Here is a 16,957-nt window from a genome sequence, read left to right on the forward strand (position 1 = left end):
GATGTCGAAGAACACCTGTGGGGGGAAAGATTGGGCCATTACCCTTCTTACTTCTTTTTTTTTCTTAACCCCATGACTGCCAGAGTAGCGTAAGAGGTGGGTTTTTTTGTGAGGATGAAAAAAAATCAATTCTCTGACAAGGTATGCAACAGCTGTATTATTGCCCTTTGAAGTGCTGCAAGATGATTACCTCCCCTGGAGACCATTTCTCAGATTTGGTCGAATTGTTCTACAGTGGAACCCCCTTTTTAAGACCCCCTAATTTTAGACCCACTCCTTTTTTAAGACCCCTTAATTTTAGACCCACTCCTTTTTTAAGACCCCTTAATTTTAGACTTCCTCCTAGCTGCATTTTTGTTAATTGTTTCATGTCATGTATTTTGAATAAAATTGTGTTTAAACCAAAAATAAAAAATAAAAGACTCCCTCCTTTTTAAGACCCCCTTATTCAAGACTCCCTCCTTTTTAAGACCCCCTTATTCAAGACTCCCTCCTCTTTAAGACCCCCTTATTCAAGACTCCCTCCTATTTAAGACCCCCTTATTCAAGACTCCCTCCTTTTTAAGACCCCATTATTCAAGACTCCCTCCTCATTAAGACCCCCTTATTCAAGACTCCGTCCTCTTTAAGACCCCCAGTTTAAGACTCCCTCCTCTTTAAGACCCCCAGTTTAAGACTCCGTCCTCTTTAAGACCCCCAGTTTAAGACTCCGTCCTCTTTAAGACCCCCAGTTTAAGACTCCCTCCTTTTTAAGACCCCCTTATTCAAGACTTCCTCCTTTTTAAGACCTCAAACTTTCTGTTCATAACCTCTATAAAAGTACCCCCATTTTAAGACTCCCCTCCTTTTTAAGACCTGATTTTCTCAGGTTTTTTTTTTAGGTCTTATAAGGGGGGTTCCACTGCACCTTGCAAGTTATGAATTTATATTCAATTTTTGTAACTACATTCTTCCGTCAGTCAAGGGGTAAAAGCAGCATTGTTACCCAGAGCTGCCAGTCACACTGATCCCAATGACAAGTTAAATGGAAGCTGGAACTAACTGACCCGGAGTTGATACATTCATGATTCAAGCCAGCTGCCGCATAACAGGCAGCTCTTTAAGTTTAATTAGACGTTGCTTAAAAAATAAACAGCAGCATTAGTGTTGTTCCCAAGATGCAACAAATGATTTTTGTTTGTTTGTTTGCTTAACGCCCAGCCGACCACGAAGGGCCATATCAGGGCGGTGCTGCTTTGACAGTATAACGTGCGCCACACACAAGACAGAAGTCGTAGCCCAGGCTTCGTGTCTCACCCAGTCACATTATTCTGACACCGGACCAACCAGTCCTAGCACTAACCCCATAATGCCAGACGCCAGGCGGAGCAGCCACTAGATTGCCAATTTTAAAGTCTTAGGTATGACCCGGCCGGGGTTCGAACCCACGACCTCCCGATCACGGGGCGGACGCCTTACCACTAGGCCAACAAATGATTACCAAACACCATTTCCCTGGAACTGAAAAGAAACACTTTCTCTTTTCATAAGCAGTTAATACGGAATCATGCAGGTACACTAGATGCCTGCATTACAAACCTTTTACAAGCACATGAGGGCAAAATGAATTCGCAGTGTTTACACCTTACTAGACAAAAAACTACTTTACCAAATTTCTTCCATTTTTTCAAAATCAGACTGCAGCCAACATAACGCTGCTTTGCAAGAAGTGAAGCACTCGTTAAGTGCACGGCTGAGGAATGCCAATGGCGATTTTGATAGTGTCCAGTCTACAACCCAACACACAAACAACTAAGATGCACCCACCTGTCCCTCCTCCTGCAGCGTGCGCTGCTCAAAGGTGATGGGCGACTTGGGGACATGGTCTTCAGACATCAGACTGGCCAACTCTCGGCTGCCCTTGTTCGTGATGTCCTTCAACGTCTCCTTCTTTGCGTGACCTTGACCCTTGCCCTCCTTCTTTCCTTTGCCCTTCTTTGCTGGCGCTTCGGGCGTTGATTCCTCTGCGGCGGCCTTGGCTGCCTCAGCCTCCGCTTTCTTGCTCTTTTTAGATTTTGGCGTCTTGGGGGGCGACGAGTCGGACACCGGTACTGGTTTCTTACCAGTGACCAAGCTGACGGGCGTCACATTGTCTTTGGGAATGGGTAAACAGTAATTATGCTCGATCCACACGTCCTGGTACAGGTCCATTGCACTTTCGTCCGCCGAGTCCGTCAGCTCGGAGTCTTGGTCGTCCATGGGGACAATTTTTCGTTTGATGGGGGCGGCGGAGTAGTCGTGCTCCATGATGGCGGGGTTGACGTAGGGTCTGGCGTCTTCCTCCTCCTGCGCCGAACTCTCTGTCACCCCTTCTTTGGCCTCGACGTCCATTTCAGACGTCTCCTCCTCTGTAGCGTCTTTGGACACCAGCGACTGTTCTGTGTCTGTGTTGCCATCCGTGGCGGCTGACAGCTCGCTTGGCGGCTGGGGAGACTGGACGGATTTCTTGCGGCCTCTGCGACCTTTGCCTTTGGGCTTGGTGGGGGTGGTCGGGACGGGGGATGGGGGTGCTTGGGATTTTTCTTCTGGTTTCTCCACCTCCTCTTCTTTCTTTTCGTCATCCTTGATTTCACCTTCCTCCTTCTCCTCGGGAAGATCCACTTTTCTCTCCGCCTCCGAAGCCGATTTATCAGCGTCTTGTTCGGTGCTTGAAGTGATCTCCCCTTCTTCACTCTCCTCCACATCCACATTCGCATTCTCTTCGTCCTTTGATTTCTTTTCTTCCACCTTCTTGTCTGCCGCTTTGTCCTTGTCCACAACCATGTCCTCCTCCTCCTTCTCTTCCGTGATGGGCGACAGGGCTTGGCGCGGACTGGTCGACGTGGCCGCTGAATCTGAAGATGTTTTTGCTTCCGGCTTTGCCTCGTTGTTTTTGGCACTGTGATAGAAACATAAAAACAATGTTAATTTAAAAGCCCAAACCACTTCAAGGATATTCAAATAAAGTTCCCACCAAAATAATGAGAAACCTGAACATTGCTTTTTAAACCAAAACCACTTCCACGATATTCAGACAAAGTCCCCCCCCCCCCCCCCCCCCCCCCCCCCCCCCCCAAAAATAACAAGAAGGGCAAAGCCCATACGACTCACATGCTTTACACATTTTTCCTACCAAAATACATGTGACCTTGACCCAAGGTCAAGGTCATCCAAGGTCATGCAACACAAAGCTGTTAATTCAAGACATAGGAAGTACAATGGTGCTTATTGGCTCTTTCTACCATGAGATATGGTCACTTTTAGTGGTTCACTACCTTATTTTGGTCACATTTCATAAGGGTCAAAGTGACCTTGACCTTGATCATATGTGACCAAATGTGTCTCATGATGAAAGCATAACATGTGCCCCACATAATTTTTAAGTTTGAAACAGTTATCTTCCATAGTTCAGGGTCAAGGTCACTTCAAAATATGTATACAATCCAACTTTGAAGAGCTCCTGTGACCTTGACCTTGAAGCAAGGTAAACCAAACTGGTATCAAAAGATGGGGCTTACTTTGCCCTATATATCATATATAGGTGAGGTATTCAATCTCAAAAACTTCAGAGAAAATGGGAAAAATGTGAAAAATAGCTGTTTTTTAGGCAACATTTATGGCCCCTGCGACCTTGACCTTGAAGCAAGGTCAAGATGCTATGTATGTTTTTTGGGGCCTTGTCATCATACACCATCTTGCCAAATTTGGTACTGATAGACTGAATAGTGTCCAAGAAATATCCAACGTTAAAGTTTTCCGGACGTCCGGACGGACGGACGGACGACTCGGGTGAGTACATAGACTCACTTTTGCTTCGCATGTGAGTCAAAAACATGAAAGAATTCATAAACAGTGAACAGTAAGAGTTCTTTAAACTTTCAATTCAACTGGGGATTAAATTCTCCCAAAACAGTTAATTTTACATAATCATCCAAACTGCAAGGGGAATGACAATATCTGTACACAAGTGAGCAGCTTCGGAGTATTTGGGTTTATTTCTACTGCCGCCTGGTGGATTTTGTGTTATTCCTCTGCATTAGCAACTCAAGAAAGAGTAAAAATCAATCAGTCTTGATTTGTGACAAAAATGAAACACTCCTCACATGGGACTTGATTTAGGGGAAGACAATTCCTTGTCTTCAGAATCACTGTCAGCTTCGATGTCGATGTCTTCCGATTCCTCCTTGCTCGAGTCTGACTTGTCTTCCCCTTTCTTCTTGGCTTCTGCTTCCTCTTTCTCGTCACTGTTGGCAAGAAATACATGCCTTCAGGTTTTTTTCCTCCATACAACAAAAGATAGAGAGACAAACAAACAAGAAGAGCAAACGCTCGATCGAGTCACTTTCGCAGTTCTGAATATTATATGAGGCATCAGATGGACAGGAAGAAATTGCTATTCACAACACAATGAGTCACGTTCACATAAAATTTGAGCCCGGTCACTTTTATAGTTTCCGAGAAAAGCCCAACGTTAAGTTGTGTGTTGCCGAACAGAAAAGGCTAGTTATCTCCCTTGTTTTTCTGATAACGTTCGTAAAAGGCTACAGATGTAAATACTTTGATGTAAAGAATAATCCTACAAAGTTTCAATCACATCCGATGAACTTTGTCAAAGATATAAAATGTCTAATTTTTCCTTTGACGCTGACCTGTGACCTTGAAAAAGGTCAAAGGTCAACGAAACCATCGTTAAAGTGTAGAGGTCATTGGAGGTCACGACTAAACAAAATATGAGCCCGATCGCTTTGATAGTTTCCGAGAAAAGTCCAACGTTAAGGTGGTGTCTACGGCCGGCCGGCCGGCCGGCCGGACAGACTAACACTGACCGATTACATAGAGTCACTTTTTCTCAAGTGACTCAAAAACACAGCCAGACTTTGGGAAAAAGTGCCCCATCATAAAATCTAAAATGTGTTGATGTGACCTAAGCCCCCCAAAAGTCAAGTATCTTTGCTCATCGCAGCAATGATCTATGGCAAGCAAGCAAACCAAGAGGATGTGAATGTGGTCCCACTTCACAGACAGTCTAAGCACACACACACATGAAAACACATTCACACACACACACATGAAAACACATTCACAGGAAAACACATTCACACACATGAAAACACATTCACACACACACACATGAAAACACATTCACACACACACACACACATGAAAACACATTCACACACACACACATGAAAACACATTCACACACACACACAAAACACACACAAGCACAAACACACGCACGTACGCCAGCACACACACACAACTTACTCTTCAGATTCAGATTCAGACGACTCATTATCTTCGCTGACTTTCACATCATGAGATTTTTTCTTTGCCCCTAGTTCGTCTTCCTCCTCTTTGTCTTCTGCCTCTACTTCCTCCTCGTCCTCCTCCTCCTCCTCTTCGGATGAGTCAGCCACAGACACTCCCGATTCCTCTTCTTCTTCATCGTCTTCTTCATCGCTGTCTTCTTCGCTTTCCTCATCTTCGTCTTCCTCATCTTCAGCTGAGACAGAGAAAATTGATTTCCAGTTATAGACTGGTGCCAGGAGAGTACACTCATCTAAACAAATTGGGCTAAAAGTTGTCTCAACCACTCACCTTTGTTCCTCAGAACTACAGTTGTACAATATCCCAAATTGCCTAAAATTGAGTTTATTCTTCCCAATCTTGTCCAGGTACATGCCAGCCATTCCTGCCACATTAAAACGTCAACATGAAAATGCATTGTACCAACATTAGAAGACTGGTGACTGACCCAAGTTCTGTTCCAAAACTCCCAACAGTGGCACCACACTTTCAAGGCATTGCTTTTTATCAATTTTCTATTCAAAACGTCTGTAAATAGACCTCCGTTTTTAATATTCCCTCTTTTTTAAAAAGAGGTAGCACTGTAATATTTACCTGCGGAGGCCTCTTTGTCGTCATCGGATTCCTCGTCGCTGTCACTGCTGTAGATGACGCGTCTGCTGCCTGCTGATACATTGAGCGACTTGTCCTTGTCTTCATCGCGGTCTGTTCCAACACAATCAACACATGTACCAGTTACCCCCTTCTTCCTGACAAAATATCACATTGAAGACAGACTGTGAGACAGAATACCAATCACTGCTGGGGCTCTGACTGTGAGAAAAACAAACCTGACTTACAGGATGTTTTCCAAGATGAAAAAAAAAGGAAGAAAACTACACACTCAAACTGAAAAAAAAGGCGAAAGAAAAGGTTTTGGGTGGGTAAAGCAAAAAGAGCCACTACTTCTTATAAATGATAATTACACATTTACATGATTCTGAATTGTCTACAAACATGCAAGCAGACAGCAACTTGATGAGCATTACCACAATCTGCTTCCACCCTTATCTGTACATGCAAGCAGACAGCAACTAGATGAGCATTACCACAATCTGCTTCCACCCTTATCTGTACATGCAAGCAGACAGCAACTTGATGAGCATTACCACAATCTGCTTCCAACCTTATCTGTACATGCAAGCAGACAGCAACTTGATGAGCATTACCACAATCTGCTTCCAACCTTATCTGTACATGCAGGCAGACAGCAACTTGATGAGCATTACCACAATCTGCTTCCACCCTTATCTGTACATGCAAGCAGACAGCAACTTGATGAGCATTACCACAATCTGCTTCCACCCTTATCTGTACATGCAAGCAGACAGCAACTAGATGAGCATTACCACAATCTGCTTCCAACCTTATCTGTACATGCAGGCAGACAGCAACTTCATGAGCATTACCACAATCTGCTTCCAACCTTATCTGTACATGCAGGCAGACAGCAACTTGATGAGCATTACCACAATCTGCTTCCACCCTTATCTGTACATGCAAGCAGACAGCAACTTGATGAGCATTACCACAATCTGCTTCCACTCTTATCTGTACATGCAGGCAGACAGCAACTTGATGAGCATTACCACAATCTGCTTCCACTCTTATCTGTACATGCAGGCAGACAGCAACTTCATGAGCATTACCACAATCTGCTTCCAACCTTATCTGTACATGCAGGCAGACAGCAACTTGATGAGCATTACCACAATCTGCTTCCACCCTTATCTGTACATGCAAGCAGACAGCAACTTGATGAGCATTACCACAATCTGCTTCCACCCTTATCTGTACATGCAAGCAGACAGCAACTTGATGAGCATTACCACAATCTGCTTCCAACCTTATCTGTACATGCAAGCAGACAGCAACTTGATGAGCATTACCACAATCTGCTTCCAACCTTATCTGTACATGCAGGCAGACAGCAACTTGATGAGCATTACCACAATCTGCTTCCACCCTTATCTGTACATGCAAGCAGACAGCAACTTGATGAGCATTACCACAATCTGCTTCCAACCTTATCTGTACATGCAGGCAGACAGCAACTTCATGAGCATTACCACAATCTGCTTCCAACCTTATCTGTACATGCAGGCAGACAGCAACTTCATGAGCATTACCACAATCTGCTTCCAACCTTATCTGTACATGCACACTGTATCATTTAAAAACTAAGCAACAGATCGTGAAATTGTAAAAAGAAAAAAAGATTGAACCCATGGCCATGGAAAAAATGACACAAAATCATGCAATCTGAAGAACTCGTACTGAAAAAAATCAACGTAAAACAAGAAGGGCAAAGCCCATACGACTCACATGCTTGACCTTGACCTTTACATGACCTTGACCTTCAGAGTCAAGGTCAAATAACTAAACATCGCAATGACATCATACACTAAGAACTGCTTTACACATTTTTCCTACCAAAATACATGTGACCTTGACCCAAGATCAAGGTCATGCAACACAAAGCTGTTAATTCAAGACATAGGAAGTACAATGGTGCTTATTGGCTCTTTCTACCATGAGATATGGTCACTTTTAGTGGTTCACTACCTTATTTTGGTCACATTTCATAAGGGTCAAAGTGACCTTGACCTTGATCATATGTGACCAAATGTGTCTCATGATGAAAGCATAACATGTGCCCCACATAATTTTTAAGTTTGAAACAGTTATCTTCCATAGTTCAGGGTCAAGGTCACTTCAAAATATGTATACAATCCAACTTTGAAGAGCTCCTGTGACCTTGACCTTGAAGCAAGGTAAACCAAACTGGTATCAAAAGATGGGGCTTACTTTGCCCTATATATCATATATAGGTGAGGTATTCAATCTCAAAAACTTCAGAGAAAATGTGAAAAATGTGAAAAAAAGCTGTTTTTTAGACAACATTTATGGCCCCTGCGACCTTGACCTTGAAGCAAGGTCAAGATGCTATGTATGTTTTTTGGGGCCTTGTCATCATACACCATCTTGCCAAATTTGGTACTGATAGACTGAATAGTGTCCAAGAAATATCCAACGTTAAAGTTTTCCGGACGGCCGGACGACTCGGGTGAGTACATAGACTCACTTTTGCTTCGCATGTGAGTCAAAAATCAAAGTTTGAGTACCTGACGCATCATCCCCAGCTTCCTCGGTCTTCTCTTTCTCTTCCCGAGTCCTGCTCTCCTCACCACTGGGCGACGGGGGACGGAACTTTTTCTGCACAGCAACATCCACACCATGGTCTTTATTTCACCAACATTCATTTTCTGTGCAAACGCACAAACAAATGCACACAGACACTTGATCACTTCTACTTGCAGGCACATGGGGTAGTCAAATAAGCTAATAAAACTGGGTGCTTGCGAGAATACTGTTGCAGCTTTGACAACTTAGGGTCAAATAAAATATTAAGTCAAGGGTAAAAAAATTTAAAAGTGAAATTCTATATTATCTGTAACTTTCTGTTGTTCTTGTTAAATAGATGCAAAATAAAACCAAAATTCTGCGTAAAACCATTACCTATCACAGCATCAAAACCGACACAACCACTCCAATCATAGAAAATAAATCTTACCTTAAAAGACGGGAGGCGAGGCATGCCACCACGTATCCCCAACAAGCCGCCACCACTGAAACCCCCGAAGCCGTATGAGTTCTCCAGACCGCCATCTTTGGTCCAGGGGTGCCGGGACTCGAACAGCGACGCAATGGCGGAACTCATTCCCTCCATGCCGCTGACTGCCGGCTTGGAAGGCTTGGCGGGTTTCTCTGCTGTCTTTTCTGTCGGTGCTGCAGGCTTGATTGGTAGCTGGAAGAGACAGTGAAAGTTGAGGTAAATGCTGCTTTGAACAATGTTATACAATGGTACCGGCATTGTGAGGTCCATTCCATGAAAGGACACCTCCCAATAACGGATTCTTTTTGGAGTCCTTTTGTTTAATATATTATTGACCAAAATACATATCATTACAAGGCCGGCTGCACTGTAGGGATGTTTTTGGTAGGTCCCAGGGTTGCCCTGAAAGTCCAACAAATGGTTTACTCGCCTTTGGCTAGTGATTCTGAAAATTTACTAGCCAGAGAGCAAACTTTACTAGCCAAACCAACAATTTGTTTCACCAACTTTACTCGCATTTGGCGAGTAGATGAACATTTCTACTTGCCAGTTACATACATGTTTCTACTCGCCATGGCGAGTAAAATACTCGCCACTTTCAGGCCTGCCTTTCATAGCCGGTACCACTGTGCTTGGGTCAAAGTACAATACACCAAGATTTATTTACTGTTGTGAGAGGATCCAGACTCTGTCCAACAGGTCACATACTCAAAGAGTCAATCTCAGCTCTAAATATGCTTCATCAGTAGTGGGTGTACATTCATTGATTAGTAAGCATAACACAATGGTTTAGAAGAGGATCATTCACAGTCACACTCACACACATATACATTAATAACATGTTTTTCCAACAGAATTAAAATGTTTAAAACCAGGACAGAAGTTTACATCAACAATCTGCACCTTTTTTTCCAAACAAAACCCCAAACCAAACCACCTCTCACAGTTACCTTAATCTATCTTCCAAGAACTTTTCATTTCTAAGCTAACACTTGTAGCTTCTCAATTTCTATACAAAACAATTTCATTTTCTATGCTTAACGACAACATTCTTTATTTCTTAATCTCTATGCCAAACTCTCTCAATCTCTATGCCAAACTCTCTCAATCTCTATGCCAAACTCTCTCAATGTCTAGGCCAAACACTCAACTTTTATGCCAAACACGCTCAATGTCTATGCTAAAGCATCTTCCCTTCAATGTCTTCGCTAAAGCGTCTTACCTTTAATGTCTATACTAAAGCGTCTTACCTTCACTTTCTGCTCCTCGCCGTCCCACCAGGACTCGAAGGCCTTGAAGGCGGAGGACTGCACCATCTTCTTGCACAGGTCTTTCTGCATGACGTCCTTCAGCTCCTTGACAAAGCCGTTGAGCACGATGGCGAACTTGTGGTCCTGCTGGCGACTCTCCTCCTCCTGCTGCATCAGGTCCGCCTCCAGCTGGGCTGTCTGGTCCACCAGGCCGTTCTGGAACGCCGCGTTGCTGTAGGGGTTGCCGAAGCTGTTGAAGGGGAACAAGCCTGGGGCCTGCGGGTACTGCCAGGAGTTGAGGTTGGGCGGGTACTGGCCCATCCCCATTCCTGAAGAGTTGAGGTTTGAACTGACCGCCGGGTTCACCTGCAGTTTTTCCTCCCCGCTGCTGATGGAGGAGAGACTCATGCGGTCGTCGTCGTCATCCACATCCATGTCACTGCCGCTGCCTTCCTCCTTCACGCTGGCTGGCGCCGCGCTCGTCGACTGCTGCTGGGACGTGTCGAAGGTCGAGGTGTTGGGCGTCTGGGCCCAGGTGGTGTCACGCCCGTTGAAGCCCAAGCGTGAGCTGTCGTTGTTTTGTTGAAGGCGAGCGTCGGAAGGGGTGGACGGGGTGTGGGGGGTACCGGGAGTGGCCTGGGCCAGTTCCTGAGATCGACTGGAGTGACTGGTGTCTTCCTCCTCAACCACCCCTCCCATCAACAAACTCTGAATCCTCGACTCCAAGCTCATGAACCGTGGCTTCTCTTCTGGTTCCGGTTCGGGGGTGGGGGGGCGTACAACCTTTTCCAGAGGTTTGGGGGCGGGAGGAGGTGGGGCAGGAGGTTGTCTATCACCGTTATCTAACCTGTCACTGTCCCTGCCCCGATCCCGGCTCCTTTTGCTGTCCCTACTGTGATCTCGCTCACGACTATCACGACTGTCCCTTTTGCGATCCCTATCACGATCCCGATCCCGATCACGACCCCGTTCTCGTTCTCTGTCACGATCACGATCCCTGTCTCTCTCATGGTCTCTGTCGTAATCATAGTCTCTGTCGTAATGTCGACTTCTGTGACGATCACCATCTTCCCTGCTGCTACTGCTAGTGCTACTACCACGCCCACGATCGTGGTGATAATGGTCGGGCGTTGCAATCGGCTGCTGCGGGGTGGACTGGTAATGACTGCTGGGCGTGGCGATGGGGGGGAGTGGCTCTGCAGGGAGGGGAGGGGGTGGAACTTGGGGGTCAAAGTTGACAAAACTGTTGTTGAACTGCGGCGGGGGGTGAGGGGTGGAGGGCGGGGGCATGTCGTAGCGAGATGAGGTCTGATGAGGCTGCGAATGGTGGTGGTGGTGGGAATGATGGGGCTGGTGGTGGAGGCTGTAGGTGTCGCTGGCGGGCGTGAAGCCCTGACCGTGCATCTCACCGTACATGCTGCCTGGCGTGAAAGTCTGACTGAACGGGGTACCCGCTGAATACATGTCACTGCTGTGACCCATGTCCCCAGAGTGACTGGTGTAGCCACTCTCAGAGTGAGTGTAGCCAAACTTCCCACTGGCCGAGTTGCCAGCAGAGTTACCAGCAGAGCTGCCACCGTTGTACTCAAAGTCGTTGTCCCCCGGATCGTAGGCCTCTGTGCTGAAGGCCTTCTTGTAGCTGTTGCTTCTTTCTCGCTTTGACGGGCCCGCCACGTCCAACTTGGGGCGCTCCGTTGTCTTCTCTTCTATCAGCTTGCTTCGCTCTTTGCCTGTGCACAAGATAGGAATCAAAGTATGCCAACAATTCCTTACTAGCTCAGGTTCAATCTTACAAACTACCAAGTGAAAAACAATGGTGCAAGCAATGCGACACCAACAGAAAATAGCAATAAATTAAATGTCTTATTGAATACCTCCCGCCCCTTCCTCTCCATACTCATAAAACATCCATCCTCGGTTGAGGGGGGAAAAAAAGCCAATGACTTTTCACAACAATGGTTGCAAGACAAGCTGACAATGACAGAATTCTGCACTTGAATCACGTTCACAAATTACACCCAGAACACAAGAACCCAGACAGTTTCCCCAACAGATTCACCATAGGTGTCAAGGAACATAGAATACTCACCAAAGGTGTCGACGAAGACATTCATGATGTTGCCCATTTTGGACGTTCTGTTGAGTTTCTCTACACATGTCTTGGCAGCTTTAGATGACGAGTACAACACCTAAAACATTGCAAATATTCTCTGGTTATATCTTGTATCAAACCACTTGCTGATTTTTTCATTTTACAGCCAAAGAAAAAAACAAGTCGCGTAAGGCGAAAATACAATATTTAGTCAAGTAGCTGTCGAACTCACAGAATGAAACTGAACGCAACGCAACGCAGCAAGACCGTATACTCGTAGCATCGTCACTCCACCGCCCGTGGCAAAGGCAGTGCACGTGGAATTGACAAGAAGAGCGGGGTATTCGTTGCGCTGAGAAGGATAGCACGCTTTTCTGTACCTCTCTTCGTTTTAACTTTCTGAGCGTGTTTTTAATCCAAACATATCATATCTATATATTTTTGGAATCAGGAACCGACAAGGAATAAGATGAAAGTGTTTTTAAATTGATTTCGAAAAAAAAAATTTGATAATAATTTTTATATATTTAATTTTTAGAGCTTGTTTTTAATCCGAATATAACATATTGATATGTTTTTGGAATCAGCAAATGATGGCGAATAAGATAAACGTAAATTTGGATCGTTTTATAAATTTTTATTTTTTTTTACAATTTTCAGATTTTTAATGACCAAAGTCATAAATTAATTTTTAAGCCACCAAGCTGAAATGCAATACCGAACCCCGGGCTTCGTCGAAGAGTACTTGACCAAAATTTCAACCAATTTGGTTGAAAAATGAGGGCGTGACAGTGCCGCCTCAACTTTCACGAAAAGCCGGATATGACGTCATCAAAGACATTTATCAAAAAAATGAAAAAAACGTTCGGGGATTTCATACCCAGGAACTCTCATGTCAAATTTCATAAAGATCGGTCCAGTAGTTTAGTCTGAATCGCTCTACACACACACACACACACGCACACACACACACACATACACCACGACCCTCGTTTCGATTCCCCCTCGATGTTAAAATATTTAGTCAAAACTTGACTAAATATAAAAAGAAGGGATGAAAGGAGGGTGGGATGTACAACCAAGACCAAACAGAAGCTACGGCACCAACAGCTATAAAAAGAAGGGATATAACCTGAACAGAAGCTATGGCACCAACAGCTATACAAAGAAGGGATACAACCTAAACAGAAGCTATGGCACCAACAGCTATACAAAGAAGGGATACAACCTAAACAGAAGCTATGGCACCAACAGCTATACAAAGAAGGGATACAACCTAAACAGAAGCTATGGCACCAACAGCTATACAAAGAAGGGATACAACCTAAACAGAAGCTATGGCACCAACAGCTATACAAAGGGATACAACCTAAACAGAAGCTATGGCACCAACAGCTATACAAAGAAGGGATACAACCTAAACAGAAGCTATGGCACCAACAGCTATACAAAGAAGGGATACAACCTAAACAGAAGCTATGGCACCAACAGCTATACAAAGAAGGGATACAACCTAAACAGAAGCTATGGCACCAACAGCTATACAAAGAAGGGATACAACCTAAACAATGGAAACATTACATTTTAAGAATATGACAGTGTAGTTGATTCTTATGTTAATCAACAAGCCGAAGAGAACATATCTGAAAATCAGGAACTGCGAGACACGTTGAGTCAGCAGCACCAATTTTGAGCAAGCCACGTTTCAGGCACTCTTTCCGACCAAGGACGCGTTACCCGAGTCAGTGTTTTTGTTCCCGAGATATTTTAAGTCAAAAGTTCATGAAAATGTCATTACTAATACTACCTACTGTGAAAACTGGTAGTGTAAGCTCCTTCATGATGTTATAACTATCATATGTCCTCCATTCTTCCCTCTCCTGCCCAGACCTGTTTACCCTAAACCCGAGGCAAGAGTACTTTCCCAAAAAGTTGAGTGTATTTTTCAAAAAGTTGGTGTACTTTGCAAGCAAAGCCATATGGGGTAGGGAAAATGTATGCGTGGGTGCAAACGTGTTTGTGTAAGAATAGCATGTCTTGTGAACACCTTCAGAATTTAACTCCTTCCAATACAACAGGAATAAAACAATTTTATTTACCTGTCAGTTAATAGCATTATAACCAGTGTCTTCCAAACAGATTTATAATGAAAAGATGAAGTTCGTGAAATAACATCTGCGGTTGACAGTGGCAAGTTCATTTTTACTGGCAATCATCTCAGAAAACATTGCTTCAGCGCGGACTACAGCCTTTTCTTCTGGCAGGATTTGCTTTGCGGGAATGAACTTCATAATTCCTTGGCAGCTTTCAGCGGATTTCTTTGCAGCAACCTTGTCCAGGTGAGTTTTAGAACTGCAGTGTCGTTCAATGTCATATTTCCCAGCATGGGCAACGGAGAAATCTGATTTACAATACTTGCAGTGTGCATGACTTATTCCCATAGTAGACTCCACAATTCCTGGCCCTCTCTTATATTTCTCCAAGAAAATCTGCTGCTTCTGCTGTTTAGACTTGGTACAGTCATCCAAAACTGGTAAATTTTTCCGCTTCATTTTGCCACGATTGTCCAGACGATTGCACGTGCCAACAACTGAACAAGGTTTCCACAGCTGAAGACTCGCTGTCATGGTTATCTCTCTTCGACCGAAACCGGTATCAGTTGTACCATTCCATAATCAGCACACCAACACCGAAAAACGTATTCTAGACTTTTTTTTAGACGTATTTTGTGCGTGTGTCGCGTATTTGCGTACCGATAATAATTTGGCGTACAAAATACGCCCAAATCGTACTGGTAAACAGGTCTGCCTGCCACTGTATACGGAATAAATGCAAGCAAACTGCAATAACTGAATGGACCTACTTCTGCATCTCTCATCAGCTAAGCAACAACCATTTCTGACGGTACCCCTCTATTTAACGATAATGACGATAATAAGGATATTTCTACCTGCATCTTTTTACATTAGATTTGCTGCACCATGGAGAAAAGAACACCACCTGTCAAACAAAAGCTCAAATTTCTAATCTTCTAGTTACTTACTCTTTTCTCCCCAAAATAACAGAACAACTGTTACAAGTCACGCCTAATTCTTAATACGGCATATCTCTATGCAGAGCCGAACAAGACAAGTAAGCAACACAAGACAAGAAACGTCCACACCCTTACCTTGCCAATCCCCAGGTGTTTCTTGCTCCTCGGGTTGTAATAGATGCGCACTTCCTCGATGGTGCCGAAGCTCTTGCACATGTTCTCTAGGAAGTCTCTGTTGATGTTGTCATTGAGGTTGGTGAAGGTCACCTCTTTGGGCGGAGGTGTTCCCACATAGTTATGGTCATACTGAAGGGAAAATTCAGGTATGATATCATCCTTAAATTGAAGTTTTAGCATAACAATACCATCAATAAGCACACCAAAATGTACAGGCAAAACAAAACCATAGATAACAAATCTTGTATGCTGTGCCTCAACAGTACATACATAGTACAGACTTGACAGGGGAAAAAAAGAATCTGAGAAAAAAAATACTTCTGGCTTTGGCCATAACAAAATCCGGTGTGGCTACCAATGCACACAAATGAAGCTGGTTATTCAGTTTTGTCTGCTGAACAAAGGGAGGGAACCAACTGGAACACATAATCCACCTGAGCAACACTTATTCACAACCTAGCTCACCACTCTCTGTTATTGTATTTGACGGATTACAAGACGCACCGTTTTATAAGCCGCACCCCCGACTTTTAACAAAAAAATTGGGACGAGCCACATATAGGCCGCGTCACTATATTAGCCGCCGTCGAAAAAAATATAATCAGATCGTGTCAATCAATCAAAACAACCAGGCAAACGAAAGTACGGTATTTGGCGAAATCGGCTCCGAGAATAAACAAGTGAAACAAAGAAGAAAAGTGAAAAAGTTTGAAGAAAAATATCACACACACAATTTGTAACCAACACACACATGTAGTCCCGCCCGGAATAAGCTTTTTTTTGGATGATTTACGACTTTTGCGCACATTTCGAGCAGACGAAAACACAACATGGCGGCTCTCGCTCCTCCAACTATCGCGAGACACAAAAAAACGAAATCTCGCACGCGCGAGATCCTGATACATCCGGTGTTTCTCTGTACGCTATCTTGTCACGACGACTTGTTGACAAACGAAGATTCGCGAAAGAAAGAGAAAAGCGCCGAGTCTTGAGTAGAGAGCTAATAAAGTACCGGTAATCGCTAATCGAGCGAAATGAAAATCCGCGGCGACTTCCATTAGGTGAATGCAGACCTGTTTACCCTGACATTGACCCATGAGGAAGATTTGAAGGAAAATGAGGAAGATTTTCCACTTCATGCGGAAGATTTTTTTTGAAGCCACAAACTCGCTCTAAAGCAATAAAACACTCTTTTTTTCATAATTTGCTGTGTGCAAAGAAATGATCAACTTAATTCTACATTACATGATAGCGTCATTGTATATTTGAGATGTAGTTTTCGGAGAAAGCAAATAGAAAGAAAAAAGTGATCGAGAAATGACTGTCACACAGCGTGCAGTAAGAATGGCTTGGTCCAAATTTCCTGGAAACCGTCAAGTCCGGATACTTCTTTGAGTAATCTTCTTTCCACTTCTGATAAT

General features: G+C 44.0%; 1 protein-coding gene across 1 annotated transcript in view; it reads right to left on the minus strand.

The window, feature by feature from the left end:
• LOC138976640 (histone-lysine N-methyltransferase SETD1B-A-like) overlaps positions 1-16,957 on the minus strand; it is a 32,533-nt gene that overhangs the window by 11,647 nt on the left and 3,929 nt on the right. The window contains exons 4-13 of the mRNA XM_070349509.1: positions 15,495-15,665; positions 12,323-12,422; positions 10,234-11,963; positions 8,942-9,175; positions 8,493-8,583; positions 5,923-6,033; positions 5,287-5,524; positions 4,122-4,262; positions 1,807-2,917; positions 1-15 (exon numbers count right to left, since the gene is read on the minus strand). The exon at positions 1-15 is cut by the window's left edge and continues 196 nt beyond it. Of these exons, the coding sequence (XP_070205610.1) occupies positions 1-15; positions 1,807-2,917; positions 4,122-4,262; positions 5,287-5,524; positions 5,923-6,033; positions 8,493-8,583; positions 8,942-9,175; positions 10,234-11,963; positions 12,323-12,422; positions 15,495-15,665 (3,942 nt within the window). The remainder of the gene's footprint in view (positions 16-1,806; positions 2,918-4,121; positions 4,263-5,286; positions 5,525-5,922; positions 6,034-8,492; positions 8,584-8,941; positions 9,176-10,233; positions 11,964-12,322; positions 12,423-15,494; positions 15,666-16,957) is intronic.

The sequence above is a fragment of the Littorina saxatilis genome, linkage group LG9 (genome assembly GCF_037325665.1).
Source record: "Littorina saxatilis isolate snail1 linkage group LG9, US_GU_Lsax_2.0, whole genome shotgun sequence".
Taxonomy (NCBI): Eukaryota; Metazoa; Mollusca; class Gastropoda; order Littorinimorpha; family Littorinidae; genus Littorina; species Littorina saxatilis.